Raw genomic sequence first — 16,524 nt, forward strand, 5'->3', positions numbered from 1 at the left:
TGTTTTGTATTTTGTCCTGCCATGAAGCCCGATAGCCTTAATTGACCGTATCAAAACATGGCTTCAGTCAACATGCTTCACAGTGGCTGTCTTAGAGTGTGAACTCTCCTGGTCATACTTCTCCTTCACGGTTGGTACTGCTCACCTTTGACCTTTGCACTTTCCCATGACTAGTGTGTGTTTGTTATTATGTCTACAGTGAGCAGTGAAATAGTGTCTCCAATGGTTGTTGTTTTTAGCTGTTTTACTGGTGGTCTACAGTAATGGTGTTTTGAAAGGATGCTTGCCGAATTTGCACACTGACTTCACAGAGATCCTCTGCACGTAGTATTGTGCATTTATCTACACTGCAAATAACTTGTTCTCCATCGATTCTCCGTGCTGTAGTTTTTACCTGGATGTATTGACGTTTTAAAGGATGGCCTTTGTACTCCAAGCATCAGCAGCTGAGTATGCACTCTTACACTCTTCTAATCAGCGGCATCTCTGGTAGATCCTAGGCTGTTTCTGTTGTTCCTAATAGATTCCTCTCCTACTTTTATTGACCATATGGCTCCATGAGCTGTGTATTTTCTGTACAATTCTTTGGTCCCAGACTCCTTTCTTTTCCCTTGTCCTGTTTACTTGCGTTCTTTGGCAGTTTGACTAAATTCCCACCCCCCTCACCAACAACACATGTTTAATAATAATAAATGGGAGTTCATGACAGATCTTGTATACAGTTCAAATCATTGTGTATCAAATCAAATCTCAGTTTATTTTCTTCATAATTCTGAGTTATTTGGAAGAGCCACTGAGCCAACTGGAAAAAAAAGATCTGTATAATTTAAAACAAATATGAGAAAAAAGAAGTAGAAGAGCAACAATAACTGTGGCACAACAACTGAAAGCAGCAGCAGCAGTTGCAAACAAACACATGAATAATGCAGCGCTGCAGATGAGCGCATGGCTGCACCTGAGTTTGTGCTCACAGCCTCCCATTCAGCGGTCCGCTCACATCACCTCTCTCGGACACGTCGGCCCTCTCCGGCCCGACTCACAAAGACAGCCGCTGTGCTCTCCCGAACAACCAGGCCATTCAGTGCCCACCACCCCTACCCAAATACCCCGCACTCCAGGCCTGCCCCCTGCTGGGTCACTCCTGCTCTCCTCTCCTCTCCTCTCCTCTCCTTGCATCCTCTGCTGCAGCCTGAAACTCCCCAGAGATAGGTGGCCATGATCTTCTATCCTCAGGTTTATAAACTCAAAGGCAAATCCACAATCTCAACTAGCATTAGTTTGACATTTTTCTCTGTGGCATAATAAACTATACACTATTCTCAAAAGCAATTTGAGATTATTAAATGTGTCTCTTGGAAAAAATGATATCTAGTTTTTGGTTTGGTTGTAGATACAGGATATATGTGTTCATGCATTTGTACTTAAATAATGGGAGAATATGTTTCTAATCAAATATTTAGGAATAAGAATTTATTAAGGTGTTTGGTATTACTACTATCTACTTCATGCATTTATTGTGGCATGCAGGAATTGTCTATGATACATACCACATCTATATGAGATATGCCAGTGTTGTAATTCAGTTGTCACAGTCTTGGGAATCAGTGATATTTCATCTCACTAATTATATCATGGAATAATGACAGTAATGGAGTTGGAGAAATTCCTCTCATAAATGTGTTTCCTCGTTACTTATGTTATTTACATTGCTGAAAATATTACACAAGCTGCTCTTGTCAGTTGACAGATGTTGACGGAGGATTCTCAGTCGGAGAATGTGGTTAGTCTGTGAGGTTGCAGTGATTTTCGAGAGAAGCAATTTGAGGATGAGAAACCAAAGTCAAATAAACAATTAGAGCATTGTTAACAACAACCCTCCATTGTCATTCACAAACACTGACATGTCTGAGGGCCGGCTGTGTGTTGGGAAATGACATGTGTCCTCTCAAACAAAACAACACTCCACAGAATGACTATAGTATCTCATGCAAGGATGGTCAGGAAAATGGTACTTCCTTTTGGATGGCAATGTTGTTGCTGCCAACTGCACATTGACATCTTTATAGTAGACCTCAAGATCAACATGGCCCAGTCGTCTACCTACAACTGATCATTATAATGCAATACTGTATGTAACTTCAGGCCACAGACCTGCTACCAAGTATGGGCAGCAGGGCCCCTGTGCCCTCTCAACTCCATAATGTTCTTGCACGGTAAATTCTGGAGTGACTGCAAAAGTACACCCGCTCTACGTGCCGTCACTCAACACATTGCAGGCATTATGTTTTACAGGCTATATTTTTCCCATTTGAGGGGTAATTCTCCCTCTGTTTGATGTGAGCTAAATGAGAGATGCCTGTCTGCCAAAAGGAGCCAAATCCCTCCCCAGAGAGACCACCAATGTATGACCCAGAGCACCTAACATTCGGCTGAAAACAGGCTCTCATAGATGCTTTGTAACTTGAACCAGGAATGACAGGCGACTCCATTATTTTTAGCACTTTGTTTCCTGTGCTTATTAGTGTTGTTGTTGTTGTTGTTGTTGTTGTTGTTGTTGTTGTTGTTGTTGTTGTTGTTGTTGTTGTTGTTGTTGTTGTTGTTGTTGTTGTTGTTGTTGTTGTTGCTGCTGTTGCTGTTGTTGCTGTTGTTGCTGTTGTTGCTGTTGTTGCTGTTGTTGCCACAGTGTGATATTGTGGTTATGTGACTGAGAGCCTAGCACAGGTTTCTAGTCTCATTCTCTCAATGCCCTCTGACTCTGACAGATAGGTCCTCAGTACATGGGTCTGATTTAATTTAACTTCAAAGTGAGTGATGCCATGATAATAATGTGAAACAGTCATAAATAGATCCTGCTGAAATCACATTAGCTAATCTCTCTAGACCCAAGTTGAGACCCAAGTTTAAAAGCAGTGCTCTAATACAGTAGACGGTCCAGTTCATTCCAGTCACACTACAGAGCCTTCCGGGTGGTCGTTACAACTCACGTGCGTAACTTCATTAACTCATTATGCACGTATGCTCAGGCAGACATGTTGGATGAAGGAGAAGCTTGACTCCGATGAGAGGAGGTGCACCCTCACTGTCAGTCAGTGGTTGCCAGATGTGAACCATGATGGGTTGATGGAGTAGGGAGAAGTAGATGGTCTGCACGCTGTATATGGACTCCGAGAAATACTTTATTTATTCTAAAAAGGCAACGTTTCAATCTCAACAGATCTTCATCAGATCTTTTTGTTTTGCCTGATGAAGATCTGTTGAGATCGTTGAAACGTTGCCTTTATTCTAAAAAGTGTGCAGTCCATCTCCTTCTCTCTCTCTCTGACACGTTTTGTCTGGCACCTGTTAAAACATATTTTTGGACGTGTGCACCCGTTTCCACAAAAATGGGTTGATGGAGTAGCTCATAAGGTGGAAATGTGTTCACTTTTATAGCCATTGTGTCATTGATATCATTGCACATTGCACAATCTCGTTGGGCCACTAATGGTTTTTATGAGCTGTTAGAGTTGATAAAGAGTTGTGTGGGGACTGGGACATAGTAGGTGAAACTGTTTTCTGTATTGTTGCACTGCTCACTCAAAATCCCAAATAAATAATGAACTTGTATTGATTTCCTTTTCCGCATAATTGAGCTCTTGTGCTAAAATTGTGTCTACTACATGCACAAAAACCGATTGAACTTGTATTGATTTCCTTTTTCGCATCAGTGAGCTCTTGTGCATTGACTGTGTCTACTACATGAACAAAAAAACGATTGTACTTTTCTCACCACGTTTTCGCCCTCTCTTCCCCCACATTGTGTGCAACCCAACAAGAGCATAATAGCTGTTTACTCGCGGACGGACACGCTTCTGTCAGGGAGGGGAGGCCATTTCTTCTGTGGCTTCGTCAGTCAGTCGCCCGCAGCACAGCGCTCCCCACAAGGAATGCCAAGTAGCCCAAACACGAGTGCTCTGTGCGCTTGACGTAATCGGACTGCTGCTCTGTGCCCCGATGCCAGCACAAGCGTGCCTATTCTTCTGCACCGCGCTGTTCGTGTGCCCTGTGTGCCACACTCAGAAGTCGCTGTCTGTCGTGGGTTGCAGCATACGTGTGTTTTTCTTGAGCAGTCTTTATTTATTTCGCTCTGTGCCCTGTGTGTGTGTGTGTGTGTGTGTGTCTGGATGCAGAGATCTGAAGGAGTGTTTTTGGGGTAAGAGAGCAGAAGGGAAAGAGGGGGGTATTTGCAGTGTGTGCCCTGGGGGATGCTCCTCCAGTTGGGGCTGGGAATTCCTTGATGTTTTCCCTTAAATCTGTTTCAGATGTGGCCGTGGTCTCCTAAGCCTCTAATGCTGCAGATTATCATGCACTATGCCACCAGTCGTGCCAACTGCTCCTACAGCTTACACCCACATGAGAGTCTGGGAGGGGATGTGTACATACATAGGGGGCTTTGGTTTCACCCTGCAGGAGGATGCTATGAGTGTGGTCGGTTACAGTACTTCAGGGAACGCGAGCCTGCTGGATGATTCTTTGCGCCCTGATAAAGTCTTCACACAGAACTCTGGTTTTACAGATCATTGCTAAAGATGAGCTAACAACATTCTTGTCGATGAGTGCATTGGTTGATGATGCCAAAACACCAAAAATGTCAACTCATAAGTGTTCAGAGCAGTGACTCATAACACCCTTCACACTCATAACTCCTCTCTGCTCTAGGCTCATCAGCGTTTTCTGAACGACACCTATCCGCCGAATATTATTACGATGTCATTTCAGGACGTGCGGTTACGTGCTGGAAATGCAGACAGAATAAGACAGAACTGGAAAATGGAGCTTTTAGCTATGCTGAGGTAAGATGTTCCACAGGCCCAGATGATTTGATGTCTTCTGGCATGGACATCCCTCCGAGACGGTGCCCAAGCAGCCCAAGCTCACTGTGTCATGATTAGAAAATGTACAGAGCGTTGTTGAGAATGACCACATTTGAGTACACTTCAGCCCTGATGCAGTAGGCTGAAACTCAGTGCTGTTCATGAGAGAGAATCTCTCACGGCAGAGGAAGTAGTATATGACTACTGTAAATTAAAGGAAGTAAAGAAGACAAATCGGCAATCTAAAACTAATGCTGTGACATCTAGTATATTTCCGTAATTTGTTGTTTACAACGTTGAATTCATAACTTGGTAGCATAGAGTTGTATATGCAGGGTTTTGTGTACGGTTCTGGCAGGAGCCACATATCAGCGAGGTAGTGACCAGTGCTTCAGCCCCGCCGGTTTGTCAATAGTGGCACAGTGGGAGTGGGTCGTGATTGGCAGCCTGGGGCAGCGGGCAGCTCAATGGTGCTGAAGGACGTGGCGTCCCAGAGCGGAGGGCTATAAAGGCCTGGGCTGGACTCGGGACGGCCTCTGTTTGAGGGAATGAGGAGTCTGTTGCAGAAACACAGGTTGAGGCTGCTTCATCTCTGAAAGGGTCACGTAGGTGAGCTCCGTCGTGCAGTCTTGTTGACTCTTGTTAACTTGCTTAATTAACAGGGCTATGTTTGTTTGTTAAGGTGCAAGATGACATTGCTGAGGCCTAATTCTCATTTTATGTCAGATTAGAGAAGGTTTTTTCCCTTTATTGTTAGCAGTGGCCAGCGTTTAACTGTTTAAGAGCAGTCTAGTTTGCATCAACTGTTCAGAGCAGTCTAGTTTGCATTGTGTATCTATTCAACTGCTACTGTAAAGCACATTCAGAGTACTGTATAGCACATTCAGTTTGTAGTTTGATGAATGATAGATGAGCATTACTAAACTAAGGATTGTGTAGGTGTATCAGTACAAACTAGTTTTTCTCCAAACCATTTCAGTTCTCACTGCACAGTGACCAGTGAGCAGTTTGATCTCATCAGACGGCATAATAACATGTTTCTTAACTTTCAACGTTTCCATTTCCGTCCTGATATCACTCAAGAGTAGCCACTGAAGCATCGATTAGTGTTGGTTAAATGGGTCATTGTTGAGCTTGTTGGTGAGGGGGAGTGACAATTGATCTGTGCAGCACGCACAAGGCTAGAAAAGAGGTCACATGTGCCTAATCTGGGATTCTGCTAATATCCTGCTGCCCTTGAGTTCCAGATCTCTATGCAATTAAAGCTGGTAAGATGTCAGAGGCGGCTGCATGAAAATTGTTGGTTTTGAAAACAACAGAGCATGTACTTCAGTCAAGTTTTTGATCTTAAGTGTGGCACAACAAGACGATGTATGTACCCCGCAATATAAAATGTTTTGTTGTATTTGTTATGGAAAGCCTGTAGTTTGTCCTGAATTATACCATAGGCTGAAGCAGTAATGTCAGGATCCAAAGAAATGACTGAATGGTGCCTTTGATGTGACATTTTAAATCAGCTACCTTTCTGTGTGTGTGTGTTTTTGTGTGTTAGTGTAAAGCTTTGGTCAAACTGACTCCCATATTGTAAACACATATTGTAATAACTGAGTCCGATGAAGAGACAGGAGACATAAGGCCACCCTGGAGAGCTTATCCTCCTATTGACATTTAGACATTCTTCACACTATCCTAGCATTCCACTGAGCCTCTTTCATTGATCTCAGTTCAGACCTCTGCATTTCTCTCATGGATTTTGTTGGGATTTGATTAATCATTTCATGGTTTTCTTTTCCTCTCCTAATCCCATATTCACCCTCCTTCCCTTTCATCTCTCCCCACACACACACACACACACACACACAAACACACGCTTAAATGCGCAATGCAATACCACTATGACCCTTGACCCCCAATGCTCTCTTCTTCTGCCCCCCAAAACCATCTTCCTGCTTTGCTCCCGGTCAATGGACTCTGCCACACCCTCTCCTTCTGACCACCACTCCCTCTACCGCAAATTAAAACCCCTACCCTACCCTCTCTCTGCTTGGAGATGGCAGAGTGCACTGTAGCCCCAGTAGCAATGGAGGATAGCGATCACGAGGCCGACTCGCCGTCTGACGAGCAGGATTCCGCCCCAACGTCCCCCGAGCCAAAGGAGCATGAGGCCGAACAGGTACAAGTGACCCCTGACCCCCTGAGTGACCCCTCACCCCCTCATGAGACAGAGAGTTGGTGTCGGTCACTGTGCTGCAGCTGAATGGCTGACCTCCCAGCTTTAGCCCACAGGCTCATGGGCTGAATGTCATTCCAAACTATGATGCAACCATGTGGTCAAATACCTATTCAATATGCAAGCGTTTGTCGGTACCATGGACTGTATACAAATATATACAGCCATTGGTATTAAGTATATAAGTATAAGTATATATACTTTTTTCATCCCGTGAGGGAAATTTGGTCTCTGCATTTAACCCAATTGGTGAATTAGTGAAACACAAACAGCACACAGTGAACACACAGTGAGGTGAAGCACACACTAATCCCGGCGCAGTGACGGGATTAGTCACGGCTGCCCCAATGTAAATGTTTTAGTTGTGGTAAGGACACAACTAAAACATTTACAAAGCATCAATTATTCAGATTTCATGAAAAGGTATATTTCTAATCTATTTAGTTCCCAGATGGCTATATTGATGTATTAGCAAGTCTAAAGCATACCAAACAAGTTGAGGAAGAATATGTATTTGACCAAGGTGAGCCTTTAGCCGCTAGCAGCTTTACACCATACTTGGGTGCCATTGTAGGAGGACTGCTGGTGAGGGAGAGCCAGAGACTGGGAAGGTGACCTAAAACAGTGAAGCTGACCTAAAACAGTAAAGCTGACCTGCTCCAATTCATCCGAGAACAAATAGGAATCTGGGACAAAAGCTTCCACATTCAAAAGAAGCCGAAACAACACTGGAGTGAGTTGAGGAGAAAGCCTCAGGACCGCAACTTTTCATCAGCGGACACACACACATCTCCTCTGAAGTTGACCTGCACCATGGTCCTTTCCCACATGAGTGTATAATTCACCATAGAAGCCTCTGAGAGGCTGGACCAGCAGTAACTTGAGGACCCTGCCTGGCAGCGGGCCAGAGAGCCCTAGAGAGTGTCTTCTTGCAGACAAAGGACACTTGGTTCCTCTCACTGTTGGCCCAACCAATTGGAATTGGTAATGTACAAGGGGAACTCATTGTCATGCAATACAAGATAGACTCATGACCAAAATACAGAGGACCCATAGCAGAGGAAGATGTGGATCTGCGCATTTCAAGCTACAGCAATACTTTAACTCAGTATGTCAACATTATCTTTGATGTCTGTGGTTTTTGTGACGTTTTAGTACAGTAAGTAATATCCCGAAAACCATATCTCTTGGACTATCTGTTTTTGGAGTTATTCTCCCACTGTTCCCTCAGAGTGGCCTTGACCATTACCGACATGAGCTGAGGATATTAAATTTCCATATTCATATGCATCATCTAGTCTGCATGAATATTGATGTCTTGGGCCTACACAAACAACAGATTTCATCAAGATACTGCTGTATGATGGTATGCAAAGGAACTAAAATGTTGCAATATAATATAGATACAATACTTTCTTCTTTCTATTATAAGCCACGTGGCAGTGTTGCGTTGATCAGCCTCCTTCACCACAGCATTGCCAAATCAGAATCTGCTGTCCAGGCAGATTTCTATCTGGCAGCCCGTACACCACAGCAGACCTCGGGGGAAATCGCTCATCCTCTTCCTTAAGGTCCAGATGAAGTGTCTGGATCGGATGCGGCTTGACCCGGGTGCCGTATTTCATCCATCGCATCTGCTGCGTTGATTTCGGGTGGAATCTGAATCGGTTGAAGTGTTCCCAATCGAGTTTCCCCCTTTTGCAGGTTTTCTGGCTTCAGCTGTGGCCTGCTGTCTTCTGGCATTAATTGTAGTCTTCTTCCTCGTGTTGTTTGGGAACTAACAGCCCGTTTTTAACTGTTTTGACTCCGAGCCACTGAATGTCTCTTCCTTTTCTATTTTCTCTGCTCTCCTCATGTGACATACTCCTGTACTTACACCACTAATTCATTCGGTAACACTTTATTTCAAGGTTTGCTTATGAACTGTGTATGAAAGGCTAGAATCTATCTTGGGATAGTGTGCAGTTAGTTCTTTTGTTAGTTGCTTATTTACTAAACTAGCATTTGTTGATATGCATTAGTGTTAGTTGATGGTAAATACACATGCATGCAAACCTCAGGCAAGGTGTTTCCAAATGTGATCTGTTCAATTGTTTTCACCACCTCCTCACAAGTGTCAGGTTTGTCTAACCACCAGCAAAAATCTCTTCTTCTCTTTCTGTTCCTGGCGACCCACTTATCCCTGTTGTCTCCGGCCCTCCTTCCTCTCCCTCACCTCCAACAATAACCTCACTCTCTCCCTCTCCGCCACTGCGTCGGCTCCCCGTCACAACCTCCCTATCGCCACCTCCTCCCCTGTCTCCTGACCCCTGTTGTCCCTCCTCGCTCCGTCCCTCTCCGCTCCTGGTCCCCACTCAGAGCTCCAGCCACTCCAAGGAGGACTCAGAGGACTCTGAGCTGGAGAACATCTTGGGTCAGCACCACCACCATGACCACCCCGACCAGCACGAGCAGCATGACCCCCAGCACCATCACGACCCGCAGCAGCAGCAGCAGCAGCAGCAGCAGCCCGGCCCTAAAGAGGGCAACCCTTTCTGGTTTGCTGGCCACGGGCGCCACTCCTCGGCCGGGGACAGTGAGAGCGAGGGCCTTGACAGCCCCCGCACTCCGGGGACGCCCACGTACTTGCTGCCATCCGCTGCGGGTGGCCGGGGTCCTTTTGACGCCCTCTCAGAGCAAAGGTCCCCGCGGGGCACCGTGTACTTTAGCCTGCCGTCGCCCATCAGCCCCTCACGGCCCAAGAGCCCGTGGGGACGCTACGACCCCTATGATTCGACAGAGGTAATGCTTAAGGGCCCGTATCAGGTGGCCGATAGCAACTCTCTTGTCTGGGGCTGCATGGTCACATCCTGCTGTGCTCTGGTGCTCCGTGTTGCTGCTGATGTGTGAGGATGAAAAGGATGTTAGTTATAGAGATTGACTACAGATGTTGTAATAACAGACGTTGTAATAATATCTGAGTCTGCCCTGACACATACTGGTTTCTTACCTGTGGATTTGGCCCTTCTACTTGTGGTCACACAGCCCTTTTTGGAATGTGAAAATATGATAATATCATTATATGATGTTTATAGAATTGTGTCTTTAGATCTGCTATTGTTCAGTATAGAACGTACACTTTTTTCGGCTATTTCCTTTCTCTTCATTTGTTTGAATATGGAGTCACTGTTGTTATTTCTCTCAGTTCTTGTATCAAACTTAGTTTTAGTACTTATTCTCATAGTCTGACCTATAATACTGACTCCACTTAAGAACAAACATATGCTTATCCTTAGTCAAGGACATTTATTTGAATGTTTTAAATTTGCAACTTCCTTTTATGGTTGAAAAGACTGTTGTTTTTATTGTTTGATGCCATGTCTGAGAAGGTGTGGAGTCTTTTTGCGGTCTCTGCTTTGCTTCTAAATCAGGATAATGAAACAGGCACGCCTTTTTTCTTATTGCACTGTAAACTATTTTATTTACTCAAGACCTGCTACCGTTTCAGTGAGAAACACTCTTAAGGTCTCCATCCATGTCCATGAGAAGGTAGTATCATCTGAAGCCTGTGGATGAAATGTACTTTAACAATGAGCTGGGCAGCTTTTGAACACGAGCCAGGTGCCCTTAGGTTGACCTCACCACTTGATATTTTTGAATCCCTGAAATATCTTGAGACATGATACCTCCCACGGTGTTCTGTTTTTGGTTATGTATTTTTCATGATCCTTATTCCCATTTTGACTGCAAATTCACATGCATTCTCCTAAAAAAATTCATTCTCCCACTCTCTCTCTCCATTTCTTTTTCTCCTACAATGGCAATGTTCAACAGGATCAGGATAAGGAGTATGTGGGCTTCGCCACCCTGCCCAACCAGGTGCATCGCAAATCTGTGAAAAAGGGCTTTGACTTCACTCTCATGGTGGCAGGTCAGTATATAGACTGCATCACTGGATTAACATGAGTTCAAAAGTCTGTCTGATTGTAATTGCGCTCAAAGGGTTTTCTTTTCACTGAAAAACCCCTCAGTGGTCAGAGACTGTTGGCTTTTGTTGTTGTTGGTGGTGGTTTTCTTTTTCTTTTGTTTGTTGACTTTGTGTCTCACTGAATGGAGTCTTTGCTTTCTTTCAGGTGAGTCTGGTCTTGGGAAGTCTACCCTTGTCAACAGCCTCTTCCTGACAGACCTGTATAAAGATAGGAAACTACTCAACGCTGAAGGTGAGACCTCAGGGTTGACATGAAGTATGCTGTTCCACAGTTAGGACATGTTTGAACATTAGTTCAGTTGGAACATGAAGTTTTGATTTATATTTATTAGGGCTGTCAAAATAACTGATTAATTTCGATTAATTAATTTGAGAAAAAATTACTGATTAAAAAAATTAGTGCAGATTAATCGATTCCGTATGACCTTTGACCCCGAGCCATTCTAGTCAGTAATAATTAGACTGTAAAATGAAGGAGAGAGAAGAAAACGTGCTGCCTGGATCATTGATTGGAACATTTACTTTTTAAAAACGGCCTGATGGTGTTGATAAAAAATAAAGTGTTGAAAATAAAGTCCTCTGCAATGAAATGCCTTGTATGTGAAAAAAATAAAACTTCTTCCCGAAGCACTTTTGAATTTATTTCCTCAGCATATTAGGTCATATCATAGATTATTATGGCAATTATTTTAACAGTGAAAATAATAATAAAAGAGTTTTTTAACTTTAATGTCACTAATGCTGATTATTCAATGATTCATTTGAACTTGAACTTGATTCATTTGAACTTTCACAGCAAAAATTATATATGCGATTAATTTAGATTAATTAATCACAGAGTATGTAATTAATTAGATTTTTTTTTTTTTATCGATTGACAGCCCTAATATTTATATTTCATATTTAGCCTTCTTGACTGTAGTCTAGCACTTCCCTGTTTAGACTGAAGGAGTTTTTTAAGCTCTCTGTGCAATCCAACATGTGTATGCCATTAATGATTGTGGTCATTATGTTGTGATTTTGGTATAGAGATAGATATATATTGATATGTATATATGAACATATATGAGAGTTGCATCTCTTTATGGTTTCCACAGAGAGGATTACCCAGACTGTGGAGATCACCAAACACACAGTGGATATTGAGGAGAAAGGCGTCAAGCTGAAACTCACCATTGTTGACACGCCAGGCTTCGGAGATGCCGTCAATAACACTGAATGGTATGTAGAGGGATTGACTGGGCCCAAACCTGTACATTGTGTTACTTCAGCTTTCAGAGGGAGCTGACTGATTACTTTCCTTCTGAAATTGAATAGCTGTGAATGATTGTCTATGTGTAGGTGACTTCAAAATTTGATGTAGTATGTGACCCAGGTTGGACTGGGTCACAGGAGATGCACTGCTGTTCCCTCAGTGCTGGTTTGTCTCTGTGTGTGCCCCCCTCAGCTGGAAGTCCGTGGCCGACTACATAGACCAGCAGTTTGAGCAGTACTTCCGGGACGAGAGCGGCCTGAACCGCAAGAACATCCAGGACAACCGCGTGCACTGCTGCCTCTACTTCATCTCCCCCTTCGGCCACGGGTGAGAGCAAAGAGAGCAAAGAGCCCCACCTCACCCACCCCCCCCCAACTACCCATCCCACGGGTGAGAGCAAAGAGCCCCACCTCACCCCCACCCCAACTACCCATCCCACGGGTGAGGAGCAAAGAGCAAAGAGCCCCACCTCACCCACCCCCCACCTCGGGTGAGAGCAAAGCCCCCCACCCCCCAACTACCCATCCCACGGGTGAGAGCAGAGAGCCCACCCCACCCCCCATCCCCCCCCCCATCCCATCCTAATGGTGTGAGGCAGGGAACCCCCCCCCATCCCCCAACTACCCATCCCACGGGTGAGAGCAGAGAACCCCACCCCCCATCCCCCAACTACCCATCCCACGGGTGAGAGCAGAGAACCCCACCCCCCATCCCCCAACTACCCATCCCACGGGGTGAGGCAGAGAACCCCACCCCCATCCCCCAACTACCCATCCCACGGGTGAGAGCAGAGAGACCCCCATCCCCCAGCTACCCATCGGTTGAGGCAGAGAACCCCACCGCACCCACCCCCCCCCACCCCCCAACTACCCATCCCACGGGTGAGAGCAAAGAGCCCCACCTCACCCACCCCCCAACTACCCATCCCACGGGTGAGAGCAAAGAGCCCCACCTCACCCACCCCCCAACTACCCATCCCACGGGTGAGAGCAAAGAGCCCCACCTCACCCCCCCCCCCCAACTACCCATCCCACGGGTGAGAGCAGAGAACCCCATCTCACACACACCCACATCCACCCCCACCCCACGGATGAGCAGCAGAGATCCACCCCCCCCCCTCCCCCACAGACAAGGGCAGAGAAAACCCCATCAGTAACCCCCACACCCACCAATCCCCTCCACCCTGCGGAGAGTCAAAGCTCTCTATGTCTCTCCCCTTAGGCTTTTTAAAGGTGATTTAATGCTCATCATCTCCATGCTTGCCATTGCATTAGGAGTGAATTGTCCTGCTGACTTTGTGGTTTTGAGCTGCTGCACAGTCTCACTCGGTTGCACAGTGATAGGAGCAATACATAACACTAAATGCAGCACACGACCACAGTGTTGTTGCTTGTAGAAGAGCGCCCACTTCTGGTAAAGATGTGATAATGCATATGGTAGATCAGTGAAGGCAAAACCCTGCAAGTCATGCTGTGCACTATGATTAGGTGATTTATTGCAAACTAAATGCATTATAGAAAGGATTTGCTATTACAACGCAAATGCTCATTACAACAATCTCATAACATTGTATGGTCCTTTTCTAAGACAACTAAAAGTGACCATTTATTCTTGCAACGGCAAATTGGATATACCGTAATCCCAGGGCATATTCCTCCAGTACAGTAATGTTCTGTGTTTTCTGTTGTCCAGTCTTAGGCCTTTGGACGTGGAGTTCATGAAGGCCCTTCATGAGAAGGTCAACATTGTCCCTGTTCTGGCCAAAGCAGACACTCTCACTCCCAGTGAGGTCAAGAAAAAGAAAATCAAGGTTTGTCCAAAAGCATGAAAAATAAAAAAAATGGTTGCCCTCCAAAATCATTTTGTTTTTACTAAATTATTTTCACAAATAGCAGCAGGGGTAACAGTAACAAACGTTTCGGCCTTGCAGCCTTAGTCCTAGAGCATGAAAAAAATACAGGTTTTGTTCTGACATTACTTATAATACATAACATTATTTGTGCTGTACATGTTTCTCCTTTTTGTATTAATGTCTGTCTTGTATCTATAAGTATCTTTTCTTTATCTGTTAATGGCAGTTCTCTTCATCTTTCTCCCCTGTAGATTCGAGAGGAGATAGAGCAGTATGGCATTAAAATCTATCAATTTCCAGACTGTGACTCTGATGAGGATGAAGACTTCAAACAGCAGGACCAGGAGCTAAAGGTTGGTCCTTTCTAAGCATCTACATGCACTAGTTTCAGCTTTTCAGCTCACAACAAAAAATCATCTCAGTCACGTTCCCCATGGAGCCATATTCTTCCAAATGAAAACAAATCTTTACTGTGTGCTGTATGTGTGCAGTCTGATCTGGACAGATGGTGGACTGTGGTCACTGGCGACCCTGTCAACACAGACTTGCCTGCAGATAGTGTCCTAATATGCCCTGAGAGAGAGGGGGCGAGAGAGAGAGAGAGAGAGAGAGTGAGAGAGAGAGAGAGAGAGAGAGAGAGAGAGAGAAAGAGAGAGAAAGATAGTTCTCAGCAAAAAGGTTTGGAGGAATGGGGAGTAGAACTAGGTGTGTGTGTGTGTGTGTGTGTGTGTGTGTGTGTGTGTATGTGTGTGTGTATGTGTGTGGGAATGAGTGAGACAGAAATGTCTGTGTACATTAGAAGAAGCATGAGGCAGTGTATGAAACCGTGAGGGATTATTAACCAGAGGCAGAAGTGAACAAAGGAGGGAGGGGTGGGTGGGGGTAGATTACAACGGAGCAGAGCAGCCACAGATCAAGTGGGGAAGGACACTGCTTCTGGCGTCTGCAGTGCAGGGGTTCTGACTGCATCTCCTCGCCCACTAAGAGCACCTCTCCTCCGTCTCCGTCTCTCTCCAGGACAGCATTCCCTTTGCCGTGATCGGCAGCAACACAGTGGTGGAGGCCAAAGGCAGGCGAGTGAGAGGACGCCTCTACCCCTGGGGCATCGTAGAAGGTACCGGAAGCACTCCACAATGCATCCTGCAAATATGGACCTAATATGGCCAAAGGCCTTTTCTATAGATATGTGGATGTGTTTTTCTTTTCATAATATTATAATATTCATATCATAAATAATATACTGTATAACAAAGTTAATATTATATAGATTATTATTATTTTTAGTAGTAGTAAAAGTATACAGATGCTATGCAATTTCCACCGTGAGTGCATATAGCTACAATAAGGCCTGATGATCTGAGATAAGAAATAAAGAAATATGAATTTAAATATAAATGTTTTACAAGTATTTAAAATATAGATTTAGTACTGATGTGAGATGGAGAATTTGCCGGGTCTAACATTCAAGCATTATCTGGATGTGCAACGACAGTGGAGAACTCGGCGCACTGTGACTTTGTGAAGCTGCGGAACATGCTGGTGCGTACACACATGCAGGACCTAAAGGACGTGACCCGGGAGACCCACTACGAGAACTACCGCGCCCACTGCATCCAGAGCATGACCCGCATGGTGGTCAAGGAGCGCAACCGCAAGTATGCCGGGGCGCCGAGGGCACACTGTAATTGGGGCACCTGTTTTAAAGGCACACCTAGTATACTGTATAGCATAACACAGCCATACTCTTTTCTCATACACTCTATGCATACACACATGCTCATATGTTCTTTTATACTCTATGCACACACACATGCTCATATGTTTTTTTACATTTCATGCATACACACATGCTCATATGTTCTTTTATATTCCATGCACACACATGCTCATATGTTCGTTTATACTCTATGCATACACACATGCTCATATGTTCTTTTATACTCTATGCATACACATGCTCATATGTTCTTTTATACTCTATGCATACACACATGCTCATATGTTTTTTTATACTCTATGCATACACATGCTCATATGTTTGTTTATACCGGTACTCTATACATACACTACTCACAAAAGGTTAGGGATATCTGGCTTTCGGGTAAAATCTAATGTTTCAGTACAGGAAGTACTGAAACATTGAACTGTTGGACATGCGCATTCAAACGTTTAGAGATGGTCACATAATGTTCACCTATAAAGGTTATAGTGGATTTTAGGTTCATCCAGAAATTTCACCTGACAGCCGAATATCCCTGACTTTTTGTGAGTAGTGTATGTTCTTTTATACTCTATGCATACACACATACACATATGTTCTTATATACGTATTCTATGCATACACACATACACATGTTCTTATATATG

The 16,524-nt window shown here is 44.5% G+C and overlaps 1 protein-coding gene across 17 annotated transcripts in view; it reads left to right on the forward strand.

Moving 5' to 3' along the window:
- The window catches only part of septin4b (septin 4b), a 54,981-nt gene that overhangs the window by 33,952 nt on the left and 4,505 nt on the right, over nt 1-16,524 (forward strand). For 4 of the 17 annotated variants that reach the window (XM_048263952.1, XM_048263953.1, XM_048263956.1 and 1 more), the window contains 10 exons: nt 6,904-7,026; nt 9,442-9,864; nt 10,897-10,993; nt 11,196-11,282; nt 12,148-12,271; nt 12,498-12,632; nt 13,998-14,115; nt 14,409-14,510; nt 15,175-15,271; nt 15,650-15,812. In XM_048263952.1, coding sequence (XP_048119909.1) covers nt 6,904-7,026; nt 9,442-9,864; nt 10,897-10,993; nt 11,196-11,282; nt 12,148-12,271; nt 12,498-12,632; nt 13,998-14,115; nt 14,409-14,510; nt 15,175-15,271; nt 15,650-15,812 — 1,469 coding nt within the window. Of the gene's footprint in view, nt 1-4,557; nt 5,463-6,102; nt 6,122-6,903; nt 7,027-9,441; nt 9,865-10,896; nt 10,994-11,195; nt 11,283-12,147; nt 12,272-12,497; nt 12,633-13,997; nt 14,116-14,408; nt 14,511-15,174; nt 15,272-15,649; nt 15,813-16,524 lie in introns of those variants that run through there. The other 13 variants (XM_048263966.1, XM_048263967.1, XM_048263969.1 and 10 more) reach the window with 8 other exon arrangements.

This window comes from Alosa alosa, chromosome 15 (genome assembly GCF_017589495.1).
Source record: "Alosa alosa isolate M-15738 ecotype Scorff River chromosome 15, AALO_Geno_1.1, whole genome shotgun sequence".
NCBI lineage: Eukaryota > Metazoa > Chordata > Actinopteri > Clupeiformes > Clupeidae > Alosa > Alosa alosa.